At 43.2% G+C, this 18,018-nt stretch overlaps 1 protein-coding gene across 9 annotated transcripts in view; it reads left to right on the forward strand.

Moving 5' to 3' along the window:
* The window catches only part of gria2b (glutamate receptor, ionotropic, AMPA 2b), a 140,992-nt gene that overhangs the window by 74,757 nt on the left and 48,217 nt on the right, over nt 1–18,018 (forward strand). For all 9 annotated transcript variants that reach the window (XM_072255987.1, XM_072255988.1, XM_072255980.1 and 6 more), the window contains 3 exons: nt 538–734; nt 9,527–9,580; nt 17,163–17,324. In XM_072255987.1, coding sequence (XP_072112088.1) covers nt 538–734; nt 9,527–9,580; nt 17,163–17,324 — 413 coding nt within the window. The remainder of the gene's footprint in view (nt 1–537; nt 735–9,526; nt 9,581–17,162; nt 17,325–18,018) is intronic.

The following is an 18,018-nucleotide window of genomic DNA, read 5'->3' on the forward strand; positions in this document are numbered from 1 at the left end:
AACCTGATGGCATGAACATCGACTTCTCTAACTTCCGCTAATGCCCCACCTCCCCCTTGTACCCCATCTGTTATTTATTTTTTATACACACATTCTTTCTCTCACTCTCCTTTTTCTCCCTCTGTCCCTCTGACTATACCCCTTGCCCATCCTGTGGTTTCCCCCCCGCCTTGTCTTTCTTCCCGGACCTCCTGTCCCATGATCCTCTCATATCCCTTTTGCCAATCACCTGTCCAGCTCTTGGCTCCATCCCTCCTCCTCCTGTCTTCTCCTATCATTTTGGATCTCCCCCTCCCTCTCCCACTTTCAAATCTCTTACTAACTCTTCCTTCAGTTAGTCCTGACGAAGGGTCTCGGCCTGAAACGTCGACTGTACCTCTTCCTAGAGATGCTGCCTGGCCTGCTGTGTTCACCAGCAACTTTGATGTGTGTTGCCTATATTATGTGACTTGCTGTGGAATTGCTTGGTTGTTATCGACTGATCTCAAGACCATGAATTTAACATGTTGGCTGTATTTTGTCACCCCTTTCCCCAAGGGTTGTCGGTGTTACAGGCCGTCCTGGATGCTGCTGCTGAAAACAAGTGGCAAGTCACAGCAATCAATGTCGGAAATATTAAAGATGACAGGAAAGATGAAGCCTACCGCTCACTTTTTCAGGACCTGGAAAATAAAAAGGAAAGACAAGTGATTCTTGACTGCGAACGTGACAAAGTTAATGACATCATGGAACAGGTGCCAAATATATTTTCTGAAGTCAGTACATTTGTTATTGCAAGACTTATTCTGTAATTTTGCAATGAAAGCATCTGACTAACTGTCCACAACATGGAAAGTCCTCGTAACCAAAGTATTTGTTAAATTGTGCCGTAAACAGGAAATGCCAATAGCTTTTTCGATGATAATTATTATAACAACATAAGGGATATACTTTGGTTAAATAGCTTTTCTCATTTGGGTGCTGGTATCGATCATAGGTGGTGCCTGATCTGGGTTTACATATTTGAGGGTTAGGTACTCTAATGTTGGGTTAATCCCCACATGTGAAACAATCATCCACTCAAGGTGTGGATCCTGAGGTCAGTGGCCCTAAGAAAAATGTTGATTTGATGCTAGCACTGTGATCTTAGACCTTAAAGCTCCAAATTTCTTAATTTGCCTGTCTGAGTTCAGCTGCAAATGTCAGCATTATGACGTTCATTTATGAGTTCTGGACATAGCTGGAGCAATCAAATTAATTACCCATTTGAAACTCTCCAGAATGTGACTTAGTTTGCCCTCTGCTGTGTGGATCATGACAGCTGTTTCCAGTGCAGGTAATTCATGGGTTGGACATCAAGTCAATACAAATTTTGATGAATGATGTTGACAGAAAGCAATAATATTTCCAAGAGATGAACATGCAGGTGTTCCCATCTGTCTACTGCTTTTGTCTTTCTTGATGGTGGACTCTAGCAGGACACTGCTGGGACAGCTGAGCTGAGCAACTACAATGTGCTTTGTAGATGGTATATACTGCATCTGTGGTATGCCATTTTAGGAGGATATGACTCCTCAGGCTATTGGATGGCCGATATTCCGACAGCCCGATCAGCGGCAGGAGCAGGCCACGGCAATGAGGTTTCACATGGGTCGGTGACACTTGTTTAAAAGGAGAGCTTCGCGGGCATTCAGGCTCATTCCAACGGCCCAATCAGCAAGAGGAGCAAGCCACAGCAACGAGGTTTCTTGCGGGTCAGCAACACATGTTTAAAAGTATGGAAGGGACATTGTCGGGAGTAGGCAAGTGGTGAGAGTAGGAGTGTTAGGCTTTGGCTCGAAAGAGGCGTTGGCTCTGGGTAAGCTTCTGTTAAGGTTCACTTTTTGTTTTCTCTTACCATACCTTGTGTAGTAAATGGATGTTGTGTGTTCTTCATGCTGGAAGTTGGAGTCCTGGGAGACCCAGAGTCTTCCAGGGAGCTACATCTGCATGAAGTGCATCCGGCTGCAGCTAATTTGGCAGAGGGGTGGGAACTGGAGTGAAAGGACTCAGGATAGGATGGATGGTAAAAAAGCAAAGATAGCGTGCAGTCAGACTGTCAGGAAGGGCAGGCAGATGATAGGACAGAATTGCAGCCAGCAAGGTGAGTATCAGTGCAAATGCCACACAAAATGTCATATCTCAATGCACAGAGTATAAGAAATAAGATGGATGATCTTGTTACAATATTACAGATTGTCAAGTATGATATTGTGGCCATCACTGAATCGTGGCTGAAGGGTGGTTGCAGTGGGAGCTGAATGTCCTAGGTTACTCATTGTATCGTTGTATAGGAAAGTCGGCAGAGGGGATGGTGTGGCTCAGCTGATAAACAATGGCATCAAATCAGTAGAAAGATGTGACATAGGATAGGAAGGTGTTTTATCCTTGTGGGTTGAGTTAAGAAACCGCAAGGGTAAACGGACCTGATGGCAATTGTATACAGGCCTCCCAACAGTAGCTGGGACGTGCACCACAGATTACTACAGGAAATAGAAAAGGCATGTCAAAAGGGTAATGTTATGATAGTCATTGGAGATTTCAACATGCAGTTGATTGGGAAAATCAGGTTGGAAATGGATCTCAAGGGAATGAGTTTGTTGAATGCCTATGAGATGGCTTTTTAGAGCAGTTTGTGATCAAGCCTACTAGGGTATCAGCTGTACTGGATTGGGTGTTACTGTATGATTGAGTTCAACTTAAAATTTGACAGGGAGAGAGTAAAGTCTGACATAGCAGTATTTCAGTGGAGTAAAGGAAATTGCAGTGGTATGGGAGAGGAGCTGGCCAGAGTAAATTGGAAGGAGATGCTGGCAGGAGTGACAGCAGAGCAGACATGACGTGAGTTTCTCAGAAAAGTGAGGAAGGTGCAAGATTGATGTATTCCGAAAACAAAGAAATACTCAAATGACAAAATGGTACAACTGTGGCTGACAAGGGAAGTCAAATCTACTGTAAAAGCAAAAGGGGGGGGGGGGCGCAAAAATTAGTGGGAAGACAGAGGATTGGGAACCTTTTAAAACCCTACTAAGAGACTCATTAGGAGGGAAAAGATAAAATGGGAAAGCAAGCTAACAAACAATATCAAAGTGGATAGTAAAAGCTTTTTCAAGTACGTAAAAAATTAAAGAGATGAGAGTGGATATAGGACCACTAGAAAATGAGGCCGGAGAAATAGTAATGGGGGTGAAGGAGATGGCAGATGAACTAAATGAGTATTTTGTATTGGTCTTCACAGTGGAAGACACTAGCAGTGTGCCAGATGTTGAAGGGTGTGAGGAAAGAGAAGAGAGTGCAGTTACTATTACAAGGGAGAAGGTGTTCAAAAAGTTGAAAGACCTGAAAGTATATGCATCACCCAGACCAGACAAACATAGAACATAGAATTATGAAATCTACAGCACATTATAGGCCCCTTGACCCACAGTTTTATGCTGACCATGTAACCTACTCTAGAAACTGCCTAGAATTTCCCTACTGCATAGACCTCTGTTTTTTTTTATGAATGCACCCTAGGGTTCTGAAAGAGGTAGTGATAGCCATAGTCATAGTCATACTTTATTGATCCCGAGGGAAATTGATTTTTGTTACAGTTGCCCCCACCAAGATTGGAGGTGCAATAGAGATTGTAGAGGCATTAGTATTGATCTTTCAAAAAACATTGGACTCTGGCATGGTGCCAGAGGAAAATTGCAAATGTCACTCCACTCTTTAAGGAAGGAGGAAGGCAGCAGGAAGGAAACTGTAGACCAGTTAGCCTGACCTCAGTGGTTGGGAAGATGTTGGAGTCAATTGCTGAGGATGAGGTGACGGACTTGGTAACACAGGACAAAGTCAGTATGGTTTCCTTAAGGGGAAATCTTGCCTGACGAACCTGTTGGAATTCATAGAAACATAGAAACATAGAAAATAGGTGCAGGAGTAGGCCATTCGGCCCTTCGAGCCTGCACCGCCATTTATTATGATCATGGCTGATCATCCAACTCAGAACACCGCCCCAGCCTTCTCTCCATACCCCCTGACCCCCGTAGCCACAAGGGCCATATCTAACTCCCTCTTAAATATAGCCAATGAACTGGCCTCAACTGTTTCCTGTGGCAGAGAATTCCACAGATTCACCACTCTCTGTGTGAAGAAGTTTTTCCTAATCTCAGTCCTAAAAGGCTTCCCCTCTATCCTCAAACTGTGACCCCTCGTTCTGGACTTCCCCAACATCGGGAACAATCTTCCTGCATCTAGCCTGTCCAATCCCTTTAGGATCTTATACGTTTCAATCAGATCCCCCCTCAATCTTCTAAATTCCAACGAGTACAAGCCCAGTTCATCCAGTCTTTCTTCATATGAAAGTCCTGCCATCCCAGGAATCAATCTGGTGAACCTTCTCTGTACTCCCTCTATGGCAAGGATGTCTTTCCTCAGATTAGGGGACCAAAACTGCACACAATACTCCAGGTGCGGTCTCACCAAGGCCTTGTACAACTGCAGTAGTACCTCCCTGCTCCTGTACTCAAATCCTCTCGCTATAAATGCCAGCATACCATTCGCCTTTTTCACCGCCTGCTGTACCTGCATGCCCACTTTCAATGACTGGTGTATAATGACACCCAGGTCACGTTGCACCTCCCCTTTTCCTAATCGGCTACCATTCAGATAATAATCTGTTTTCCTATTTTTGCCACCAAAGTGGATAACTTCACATTTATCCACATTAAATTGCATCTGCCATGAATTTGCCCACTCACCCAACCTATCCAAGTCACCCTGCATCCTCTTAGCTTCCTCCTCACAGCTAACACTGCCACCCAGATTCGTGTCATCCGCAAACTTGGAGATGCTGCATTTAATTCCCTCATCCAAGTCATTAATATATATTGTAAACAACTGGGGTCCCAGCACTGAGCCTTGCGGTACCCCACTAGTCACCGCCTGCCATTCTGAAAAGGTCCCGTTTATTCCCACTCTTTGCTTCCTGTCTGCTAACCAACTCTCCAGCCACACCAATACCTTACCCCCAATACCGTGTGCTTTAAGTTTGCACACTAATCTTCTGTGTGGGACCTTGTCAAAAGCCTGCTGAAAATCCAAATATACCACATCCACTGGTTCTCCCCTATCCACTCTACTAGTTACATCCTCAAAAAATTCTATGAGATTCGTCAGACATGATTTTCCTTTCACAAATCCATGCTGACTTTGTCCGATCATTTCACCGCTTTCCAAATGTGCTGTTATCACATCCTTGATAACTGACTCCAGCAGTTTCCCCACCACCGACGTTAGGCTAACCGGTCTATAATTCCCCGGTTTCTCTCTCCCTCCTTTTTTAAAAAGTGGAGTTACATTAGCCACCCTCCAATCCTCAGGAACTAGTCCAGAATCTAACAAGTTTTGAAAAATTATCACTAATACATCCACTATTTCTTGGGCTACTTCCTTAAGCACCCTGGGATGCAGACCATCTGGCCCTGGGGATTTATCTGCCTTCAATCCCTTCAATTTACCTAACACCACTTCCCTACTAACATGTATTTCGCTCAGTTCCTCCATCTCACTGGACCCTCTGTCCCCTACTATTTCTGGAAGATTATTTATGTCCTCCTTAGTGAAGACAGAACCAAAGTAATTATTCAATTGGTCTGCCATGTCCTTGCTCCCCATAATCAATTCACCTGTTTCTGTCTGCAGGGGACCTACATTTGTCTTTACCAGTCTTTTCCTTTTTACATATCTATAAAAGCTTTTACAGTCCGTTTTCATGTTTCCTGCCAGTTTTCTCTCATAATCCTTTTTCCCCTTCCTAATTAAGCCCTTTGTCCTCCTCTGCTGAACTCTGAATTTCTCCCAGTCCTCAGGTGAACCACTTTCTCTGGTTAATTTGTATGCTTCTTCTTTGGAATTGATACTATCCCTAATTTCTCTTGTCAGCCACAGGTGCACTACCTTCCTTGATTTATTCTTTTGCCAAACTGGGATGAACATTTGTTGCAGTTCATCCATGCAACCTTTAACTGCTTGCCATTGCATATCCACCGTCAATCCTTTAAGTGTCATTTGCCAGTCTATCTTAGCTAATTCACGTCTCATACCTTCAAAGTTACCCCTCTTTAAGTTCAGAACCTTTGTTTCTGAATTAACTATGTCACTCTCCATCTTAATGAAGAATTCCACCATATTATGGTCACTCTTACCCAAGGGGCCTCTCACGACAAGATTGCTAATTAACCCTTCCTCATTGCTCAAAACCCAGTCCAGAATAGCCTGCTCTCTGGTCGGTTCCTCGACATGTTGGTTCAAAAAACCATCCCGCATACATTCCAAGAAATCCTCTTCCTCAGCACCTTTACCAATTTGGTTCACCCAATCTACATGTAGATTGAAGTCACCCATTATAACTGCTGTTCCTTTATTGCACACATTTCTAATTTCCTGTTTAATACCATCTCCGACCTCACTACTACTGTTAGGTGGCCTGTATACAACTCCCACCAGCGTCTTCTGCCCCTTGGTGTTACGCAGCTCTACCCATATTGATTCCACATCTTCCCGGCTTATGTCCTTCCTTTCTATTGCGTTAATCTCTTCTTTAACCAGCAACGCCACCCCACCTCCCCTTCCTTCATGTCTATCCCTCCTGAATATTGAATATCCCTGAACGTTGAGTTCCCATCCCTGGTCACCCTGGAGCCATGTCTCTGTGATCCCAACTATATCATAATCATTAATAACAATCTGCACTTTCAATTCATCCACCTTATTACGAATGTTCCTTGCATTGACACACAAAGCCTTCAGGTGCTCTTTTACAACTCTCTTAGCCCTTATACAATTATGCTGAAAAGTGGCCCTTTTTAATGCTTGCCCTGGATTTGTCGGCCTGCCACTTTTACTTTTCTCCATAGTACTTTTTGTTTCTACCCTCACTTTACACCCCTCTGCCTCTCTGCACTGGTTCCCATCCCCCTGTAGTGGACTAACCTCCTCACGCCTCGCCTCTTTAATTTGATTCCCACCCCCCAACCATTCTAGTTTAAAGTCACCTCAGTAGCCCCCGCTAATCTCCCTGCCAGGATATTGGTCCCCCTAGGATTCAAGTGCAACCCGTCCTTTTTGTACAGGTCACGCCTGCACCAAAAGAGGTCCCAATGATCCAAAAACTTGAATCCCTGCCCCCTGCTCCAATCCCTCAGCCATGCATTTATCCTCCACCTCATCGCATTCCTACTCTCACTGTCGCGTGGCACAGGCAGTAATCCCGAGATTACTACCTTTGCGGTCCTTTTTCTCAACTCCCTTCCTAGCTCCCTATATTCTCCTTTCAGGACCTCATCCCTTTTCCTACCTATGTCATTGGTACCTATATGTACCACGACCTCTGGCTCCTCACCCTCCCACTTCAGGATATCTTGGACGCGATCAGAAATATCCCCGACCCTGGCACCAGGGAGGCAAACTACCATCCGGGTCTCTGGACTGCGTCCACAGAATCACCTATCTGACCCCCTTACTATCGAGTCCCCTATCACAACTGCCCTCCTCTTCCTTGCCCTACCCTTCTGAGCTACAGGGCCGGACTCTGTGCCGGAGGCACGGCCACTGTCGCTTCTCCTGGGTAAGCTGTCCCCCCCAACAGTACTCAAACAGGAGTACCTGTTGTTAAGGGGCACAGCCACCGGGGTACTCCCTATTACCTGACCTTTCCCCTTCCCCCTCCTAACCGTGACCCACTTGTCTGCCTCCCGTGGCCCCGGCGTGACCACCTGCCTGCAACTCCTCTCTATCACCTCCTCACTCTCCCTGACCAGACGAAGGTCATCGAGCTGCAGCTCCAGTTCCGTAACGCGGTCCCTAAGGAGCTGCATCTCGATGCACTTGGCGCAGATGTAGACGTCCGGGAGGCTTGTAGACTCCAGGGCCTCCCACATCCGACACCGAGAACAGCAAACTGCCCTCACACTCATACTGCCCCTCTCCTCAAATAACAACAGAAAATGAATGCCAAACCTCCCTCGCCTCGCCTGTTTCTGCCTAAGCCCGTTGAGCCGAAGCCCTTAAGTCTTCACTCTGCTCCCGGCTCACTCCACAGCCCGCAAACTCCGCTGCCCGCTCTATGAGGCTCTGTTCCTTTTAAATCTGCCGCGCTGCACAGCCCGACGTCTCACATTCTTTGAGGAGATGACATGTAGGGTAGATAAAAGGGATGCAGTGGCTGTTGTATATTTGGACTTTCAAAAGGCCTTTGACAATGTGCCACACATGAGTTTGCTTACCAAGTTAAGAGCCCATGGTATTACAGGAAAGTTACTAGCATGGTCAGAGCATTGGCTAATTGGTAGGAGGCAGCTAGTGGGAATAAAATGGTCCTTTTCTGGTTGGCTGCCAGTGACTAGTGGTGTTCCGCAGAGGTTGGTGTTGGGACTGCTTCTTCTTATGCTGTATATCAATGATTTAGATGATGGAATAGATGGCTTTGTTGCCAAGTTTGCAGATGATACGAAGATTGGTGGAGGGGCAGCTACTGTTGAGGAAACAGGTAGGATGCAGGAGGACTTAGGTTAGGAGAATTGGCAAGAGAGTGGCACATGAAATACAATCTTTGGAAAATGCATTGTCGTGCACTTTAGTAGTAGAAATAAATGTGCAAACTATTTTCTAAATGGGGAGAAAATCCAAATTCTGAGATGCAAAGGGAATCAGGAGTCCTTGTCCAGAACACGCTAAAGGTTAACTTGCAGGTAGAGTCAATGGTAAGGAAGGCAAATGCCATTTTGGCATTCATTTCAAGAGGTCTAGAATACAAAAGCTCAGGCTTTAAAAGGCACTGGTGACACCTCACCTGGAGTATTGTGAACCGTTTTTGGCTCCTTATCTAAGAAAAGATGTGCTGGCATTGGAGAGGGTTCACGCCAGGTTCACAAGGATGCATCTGGGAATGAAAGGGTTATCATATAAAGAATGTTTGATGGCTCTAGGTCTGTACTCGTTGGAATTTGGAAGGATGAGGGGGGATTTCATTGAAACATTTCAAATGTTGAAAGGCCTAGACAGAGTAGATGTGGAAAGGATGTTTCCGATGTAGAGGAGTCTATTGATATTATTTGGTATTGCTGGATCTGCACTAATCCAGGCAAGTTCTTCACACTCTTTACATGGGCTCCCAAATTTTACAAAGGCTTTGGATATCAGGAGGTGAGTCATTACCTCAGGATACCCATACACTCTGCAGTTCATAATTTTGTTCATCAACTTCCTGCTGAAAATGTAAAACCTTCTAATCCTTATTATCGTGTCCTCAACCCCATCCCAAATCTACTCATCTCATATACAACTCATTAATCAGCCAATCCCACAGAAAATCTGGGCAATAAATACAATGTTAAATTGTTTATTATTGTAATTTTTATGTTTGAAAAAAAATGTATTGGTTGGAGTTTCATTTCGCTTTCAGTAATTTGCTCTTCAGTATTAAGTGTTTTCAAAACAAATTAATTTCTGAATTTCTTCATCATAGGTCATAACAATCGGCAAACATGTTAAAGGATATCATTACATTCTTGCTAATTTGGTAGGTATCCAACATAATGTGCTAGAATCTTACGGTATAGTATGTCAAAGGACAGAAAAATTAAAATATTCTGTAAACCTGGGTCTTCTTGTCCTACCATGCTTGTACTTAACTCTGTGAAAGTAATTGTTTTGTAGCTTTGCTTATTTATCGTTGGTCCAGATTGCTTGAGGGAAATGTAGGTCTAAATACTGACTTCAAAGAAATAGTACAGAATCCTAGTGAGTCAAAAAAAATCCAAGAAAATTTAAAGATATTATTTTACCTATTAAGATCAAAATGTCTTACCGAACCATATTAAAGTCAGCAAACATTTTCTGTTTATATTGTTTGTGTAATGCCCAGCTACTGAAGTGCACACACTCGTTATGGGTATTTACAATATGAAATTCTCTTGAGGTTAAAGTGCCCCATTGAGAGTACTTTCAGTTTTGTGTAATAATTTGAAATGGCTCCTGAATGACTTCAAGAAGTACAAGCTGTAATTAATTCTTTCCATTTTTGTTTAGAATTCACCTTTTGAGTTGGAACTACAAATGAATCATCAATGTTATTAAATGGATCACTTTCACAGTCTAGACTATTACTTTAGACAAATCAAACTGCCAGAGGAATTCAAGTTGAGCAGCATCTGCCGGGAAAGGAACTGTGAAGGGTCTGGGTTGAAATCCTGCATCAGGACTGAGAGTGAAGAGGAAAGATAAGCAGTATAAAGAGGAGAGGAGAAGGGCTGAGAGGGGGACTGGTAGGAGATGGGTGGATCAAGGAGGGGTGAGGGATGATGAGGAAAGAGAGCCAGATGTGGGAGGGAGAGGGTGAAGGTAGACACATAGGCTGGAGGGGGGTGAAAGGGGACATAAAGTTCACTCATGCTGGAGTATGTTAAGAAAGGAGGTGACCATGGAAACTGTTGAAAGAGAGAAATGAAGGGCAGATGAAACCAGAAAGTGGAAGGGATTTGGTGGGTGAGTGGATTGATCAACGATAGGAAGGGTGTGAGGAACATGGATGGAGGGCTGGATTGAGGGAGTGTGGGAAGGGCAGCACAAATGAGAGGATTGGAGATGGATCAGAGACCGTGGGCAACACAGGAAATAAATATAAAACATCAATTACCTCTGTGTTCCCTGCTCCCTTCTTCCTTCTGATCCACTTCGGCCTCCTGGTTCCATTTGCCTTTTTGCCTTGTGTGCCTCCAACTTCCCCTGGCTCCAAACTCCAAACTTCAAACCCCTCCCTCTCTCACTTGGCTCTATCTACTCCTCATACTTCTCCCCTCTTTGGTCCATCTATCACCTACCATCTGTTGCCTCATCCCACCCTCTCCTCTTTATAATAGCTGTCTTCCCTCTCCATTCTAGTCCTGATGCAGGGTTTCAACTCAGAATATCCAAAATTCCTCTCCCTCCACAGATGCTGCTCCACCTGCTGATTTTCTCCTGCTGTTTGTGTTTTCACTCTCCAGCTTCCAGCATCTACAGTCTTAGAACATATCTTTCAAATTGCAAAAATGTAACAGCAGTCAGAATTAAAATGAGAAATTTGGTAATCATCTTCAAAGTATTCAAAACTGATATTTTCTTCTTCAACTTCTAAATGCATCAAGGAATTATACAGCATAGAAACAGGCTCTTTGTGCTTGGAAGTCTTATCCACTTTCACCTCATAATTAACATTACAAAGTGCATATCTTACGGCTTTGTCCTTCCAGTACAGATTTCCATTCAGTGGAAATAAAACATCTATTTGGATAGTCATTTGTTTTTCTGAGTTTAAAAAATAGCATTCCTGTTCATGCTTAAAATTAATTATAGAAACTTTCAATGTTAGTGAAATGAAATATTATAGTTTGCACTTCCATATAAAGAGGGGATCACAGCTAATTGTTGACTAACCGTGTGTTGATGCTTAACCAGGGTTTGAAGCCCTCCCAAAATGGACAGCGATTATAGGTTCTGACTGATTCAAAGTCTTCCCCACAGACAGTCACAAAACAAAGAACCATGGACCCCATTCAAAGAGAAAACATCAACCCCCCCACCACCCTTCCTCCCCCCACCTGCTAGAAAACCAATTATGCAAACAGCAACAAGAAGATGAGCAAAAACACAGAATATAAAACACAAAACTAAAAGGCATATTTCAGTACAGCTAAGTGAGCTTTATCTGCAGACAGCCTCCATTCAAAAATCACCCAAAAAAAAGAAGTGGCCAGAAACTAAAACACATCATAAATGTGGATTAGAGTCCACAATCCACAAACCGCGCTGATTAAACTTTGCTCTGGCTCCGGGGAGAGATAGAGAGAGAGGATCACTCAACACAACGACCGTCTTTCAGGAGTAGCAAACAAGAAGGGGAGAGAGAGACCATCGCACACAAACTCTGGCAGCAGCGAGCAAGAGGCTGGTAGATGGCGCTGAACACTTGCTCACCCTCTGCACCCACCTTGATGACGTCAGTCTTCCTTGGCACTTTAATTAGTAAGATCGGCATTGAATCAGCATTGAATCCAAGGACATTATTCAGCTATACAGGATGGAAGCAGGCCTCTTGACCCAGTACATTTTTGCTAACCTATACAAATCCCATTTCTTTTGCTCTCACATCGCCATCAACTTATCTCCCCTAACTCTCCTGCTTGCCAGCTACACCAGGGACAACTTATAGTGATCTACTACCTACCAACCAGAATGTGGTTGGTACGATGGAGGAACTTGGAGCAACAGAGGAGAATCCATGCAGTCACAGTGAGGTCACCCTGTCTTCATATGGACAGCACCCAAGATCAGGATCGAACCCCACTTTCTGGAGCCACCAGCTGCCAGCAAAGCCCTTTGCAACAATGTGCTGACCTACTATGGAACTGTGCATCCCTTTGTGTATTTTGCTGAGCTGAGGGACTGCACATGCTTTGTGTCTCAGCTTTATAGTAACGTCGTGGATACACCTAGGAGAAGTCAATATATTTCAAGGATACAGACCATTTTAGAAAAGCTTAAGAGAGTTTTTCCTTATTTAACATTGTACTTGTGCTTTTAATTAAATAAAAACAGTTTAATGTGTTTTAAGTAATGATTTACTCTTGTCTTCAATTTGATTAGTTATCTAAGTTTTATTTTTCAACTGTTTCCAAATACCTCTGAGCATCAGTGACATTTGGAAACAGTGAAAAGACGTTTGAGAGCATGAGCTGTTAAGTGGACATCAAGGGGAGGCCTCACGTTGTGCTGACCAGGGCTTCACTGCACAGCGTGTCAATGAAGCCTCAGGGTCACTGCGAGCATCATGACTGCACGAGGTTAGTTTAACCGCAGGGTCATTGCAAGTTCAAGCGGGGAGGCAGGTAGGAACTAATGCAATCCAACCCACTATTTCAAGTTTACCTATGAGCTCTGCTAAATGCATTACTGTTACTAATACTAAACCCTATTGCACATCTTTGCACCAATGAAGGTTCAAGGAATGGGAGAAAATGCTAATTTCTCCTATTATTTTGTGGCTTAACTAGTGATAGGCGAGCCACCTGTGTTTGCTGATTTCCCACCATTAAAAATGTTATGTTTTGCTGTCTGGTCCCCAGTTTAATGTTGAATCGGGAGGTTTATCACCTGGAAGAGGCTAGTCAGGTTCATTTATTACCAAGTGACCACAGTGCTTGCTCTCTGGGCGTATAGACATCCGGGTGTAGATTAGTCATAGCCTATATGGGCTGCGGCACATCAATTAATTCTAGATTAGTGCTGAGTAATCACTTAAGAAATCAGAAGCTTGGTGTGTTCTCCCAAATCAGATCTAACTTGTGGATTACTTTCATGCAGATCATGAGTTGTGCCTTACGCGGATCCCATAAGGAAACTAACATTTAAGGAGAAAGCATGCATGAACAGAGCACAAAGCAAATACGTCCTCAGTTAATTATTTTGAGGCTGCACAATGAATATGGAAGCTGCGAAGCAACTTGATGCATTCAGTGACATACAGATTCAGAAGCTATTTTAGATCAGATGGTATATGCTATAGCTATAGCTAGAAAAATTAAATGCTGCCCGAGGGCTCTAAGAAGGAGAAATGGGTAGAATGTATATTTAGGAGGCAGAGTAAGAGACAGACACCATCAACAATGACCCAAACTGATTATTGGTTGAGAAGAGAAATTATCTGATTGTGGATTAGTTTCTTCAAGTATTTTCTCTCGGAAAACAGAAAATTTTTGTCCACCATGTGAACCACAACACTATACTACAGGAATTCTCTTGAGTACCAGTTTCAGTTGTGGAACAATTAGGAATCAGACGGAGAGATACAGTAGGTCTCGCTGTGACCAAGTCTTGCTGCAGAATACAGTGCAGCGGTAATGATGGCAAGGTGAAGGGTGTCATGAGTATGCAAACTAACTTTTCAAGTGTTTTGTGAGGTTTTAGTATAATGGCTTATGTACCAATAAACAACATTACTTGAGCTAAGGAGGAAGTCTTACAAGTTTGGGAAAACTACTGCAAATTAATACCACCCAGTTTAATCTTTGGGACAAACAGGCCTCAATCTCATTGTGCAAACTCAGATTGGCTTTGCTATTGTTGTCAGCAACAACTAACTGTGAATGGCAAGAGACAGGGAAGTTAGAACTGGAATATTGAGCTCTTTCAGAGTTTAGGGCCCCAGTGTAGGCACTCCAAGACTGGAGTGCAGTGACGAGGAGAGTTTGGTTGAATTCGGTATTGTGTTCCACATAGACATGGTGGGCAAGGGTCTGCACCTGTGGTTTACTGTTCTGTGTCCTATGAATAGGAAAGTTGTCTCTTCAGCATATCTGCACATCTAAGACAGGATGCTTCCCTTCTTTGCAGAAAATCTTGTAAGTACTAATTCTGCACACTATTGCTTTCATGGCCTCAGTTGATCTGCCTGTATGGGATCTCACTTCCTGTCAACTTATTTCCAACTTTAGATCTTTAGGTATCTTCTGTCTGCAAGAAGTACAGTAGCTTGCTCCAAAGCTAAACTCAGATCACCCTGAAGACACGGGGGGCTGTAGATGCTGGAATGTGGGGTAACAAAAAACCTGCTGGAAGTACTCTATGGTCAAGCAGCAGCTCTGGGAGGAAAGGAATCATAGACGTTTTGGTTTGGAAGCCTGAACCAGGACTCACACAGTCCTGATGCAGGGTTCAACCCAAAATATCAGCAGTTCCTTTCCTCCCACAAATGCCGCTTGACCTACAGAATTCCTCCAGCAGATTGTTTGTCACTTAAACAACCTTACTATATATTTGTAGGTTGAGAGCCAGACAAAGAGAGAAAGTGATTTTAAAGTTCAATGTAACTTCATTATCAAATGATGTATATATTACCTTGAGATTCATTTCTTTCAGGCATTTAGAGGAAAGAAGAAATGCAATAGTATTTTATGAAAAACTATACATAAACAAAATGTAACTAACAAGCAATGTGCAAAAGAAGGCAAACTGTAAAAATCAAAATAATGCTGAGAGCAAGGGGTGTCAAGAGTCGTTGAAGGTGAATCTGTAGGTTGTTGAGTTGGTTCAGAGTAGTGGTAACACTGGTTATCCATGCCTGTTCAGGAGCCCGTTGGCTGTAGGGTGATAACTCTTCCTGAACCCAGTAGTGTTGAATATCGGCTTCTGCACCTCCTGCCCAATGGTATTTGCAAAAAGAGGGTGTGGCCTGCATAGTGAGAGTCTTTAATTCCATACCAGGCTGTGATGCAACCAGTCAGGATACTCTCCACTGTGCAGCTATAGAATTTTGTCAAAAGCTTTTGGTGACATGCCAAATCTATGCAAATTCTAAGAAGTAAGGGTGCTGGGTGTCTTCTTTGGATGGCGTGCATTTGTTGGTCCCAGGAGAGATCCACTGATAGGTTGATGTTAAGGAATATAAAGCCACTGAGGCTCTCCACCTCCATTCTCCTCATGAAGACTGGCTGGTGGACTCTGGCTCCTTTCTCCTACAGTCTATAGTCATCTCTTTGGTTTTGCTGAGATGGAGTGGAAGGTTGCTGTGTCACCACTCACCCAGATTTTCCGTCTCCTTTCTATATACTGATTTATCGCAATCTTTGATTTGTCTGACAACAGTGGTGTCATCAGGAAAGTTAAGCACTGCATTGGAGCTGTATGTAGCCATACAGTCATCAGATTAGATTAGATTAAATTCAACTTTATTGTTATTGTGCCGAGTACAGATACAAAGCTAATGAAATGCAATTAACATCTGACCAGACGTGCAAAAGAATAGTATTATTTACAAAATAACTGCGAATAAGAAGTAAGTATTACAGCACACAAATATATAAGTACTGAGACAGTACAATATGGGTGCAATACTGCTTAGCACTGTGATGTGAGGTTCAGCAGGGTCACAGCCTCAGGGAAGAAGCTCTTCCTGTGCCTGCTGGTGTGGGAGCGGAGGCTCCTGTAGCGCCTACCGGATGGGAGGAGAGTAAAAAGTCCATGGTTAGGGTGAGATGCATCCCTGATAATGTTTTTCGCCCTGCCCAGGCAGCGTTTATGATAGATGTTCTCAATGGTGGGCAATTGGGTAGCGATAATCCACTGGGAAGTTTTCACCACCGACTAGAGTGCTTTGCGGTCCAATACGGGACAATTGCCATACCACACTGAGATGCAGTTGATGAGTATGCTCTCAATGGTACCGTGGTAAAAGTCCATCAGTATCCTGGGACGGAGGTGAGCTTTCCTGATGCTTTGCAGGAAATAAAGGCACTGTTGTGCCTTTTTGATCAGGATTGAGGAGTTCAGGGACCAGGTGAGATCCTCGGAAGTGTGGACACCAAGGAATTTGAAGCTTGATAGATAATCATAAGTATAAAGTGAGAAAATCACAGCCCTGTGGTTCACCTGTGCTGCCCCGACGCTGTTGGTGAGTGTGGAGGAGATGTTGTCACCTCCCATACTAATTGGGGACTACCAGTGAGGAAATCGAGGATTGAGATGCACAGGGAGGTACTGAGGGCTAGGTCTTGGAGCCTAGTAATGAGTTTCAAGGGAACATCTAAAAGAAAATCAGTCTATTTATCTTCCCCAATACCTTGAGCCCCCCACAGTCACATTTTTTTGTTTATTTTCTCCCTAAACCATTTCATGAGTAGTCTGCAGCTGTTATATTCGTTTGTATAGAAAATATGGCTCATTGTGAGTAGTTTATTATTCTAGCAATCACACCCAGTGAACCCACAGTTAGATAGGAACATTTGGGTTAAGGATGCAGTAAGATGCTGGTTAAAAATACAGGAAGTTTAAATGAAAATATAAACATGACTAGTATAGTGACAATAGGTGGAGGATTGGGACTGTAGAGTACAACTATATCATGATCAGAGCAATAGCACTCTGAGTAACTTCTGAAATACCTCTGACGTTTAAATTTTCAACAAATACAAAACCTTATTAACACCAATGCCACTGATGATGAATTGAACTTGGTAGGGTTAATTGTTTTAGGAATGGTGTATATTAATTTCCTGCAGAGTAACACAGTAATATTTGATAGGTAGGAAGATAATGATATCGCCAATGACACTTATTACCTTCTGCAGGGATTTACAGATGGAGACTTGTCAAAAATTCAATACGGTGGAGCCAATGTGTCTGGATTTCAAATTGTTGATTATGATGATCCAGTTGTAATGAAGTTCATGCAGCGATGGTTAGCCTTGGATGAGAAGGAGTATCCAGGAGGGAAAACAAGCAAAATTAAGGTAGGTTTACCATCTTTGCCATTTTTAAAGAACAAATTTACAAAAACATGACCACCAAAATACTATATGGTTACAGTGGTGAAAGACTGAGTGTGTGAAGCTTACATTATAATGACAGTATTAACTTTGGAGAACAAAAAATGTGTCTTCCACCAGCATCAATAACATTGAATTATCAGGTCATCATCATACTGCCACTTAGGAAAGTTTGTTCTATGCAAATTGGCTAAGGTTTCCTGTTTTACACCATGAATACATTCCAAAAGTATTGAATTGTCTTGGGGACATCTTGGGATTGTGAAAAGATATACAAAATTGATTTCATTTTATCTGAACAACAGAAGTGAGTGAGCACCCAGGTAATGTTCTATTTAAAATTCAAAGTTATTGAATCATAGGGATTTAGCATGGAAAGAGGCCCTTTGGCTTAGCAAGAATGGACAGATCATCAGCCACCCATTTACACGAATCCTACATTAATACCATTGTTACTTTCCCCATAGTTTACCAACCTCTCTTAGATTTTGCCCCTCACTTGTTCTCAGGGTTGAAAGGCAGGGACAATTTACAGTGACTGACTAATCTGCCATTCATATGTTTTGGAATGTAGCAAGAAACTGGAAGAAGCCCAGAACTCTACAACCAGAACCTGCAAACTCTGTACAGACAGCACACAAGTTCTACTAGTTGTGCC

The sequence above is a fragment of the Mobula birostris genome, chromosome 4 (genome assembly GCF_030028105.1).
Source record: "Mobula birostris isolate sMobBir1 chromosome 4, sMobBir1.hap1, whole genome shotgun sequence".
NCBI lineage: Eukaryota > Metazoa > Chordata > Chondrichthyes > Myliobatiformes > Myliobatidae > Mobula > Mobula birostris.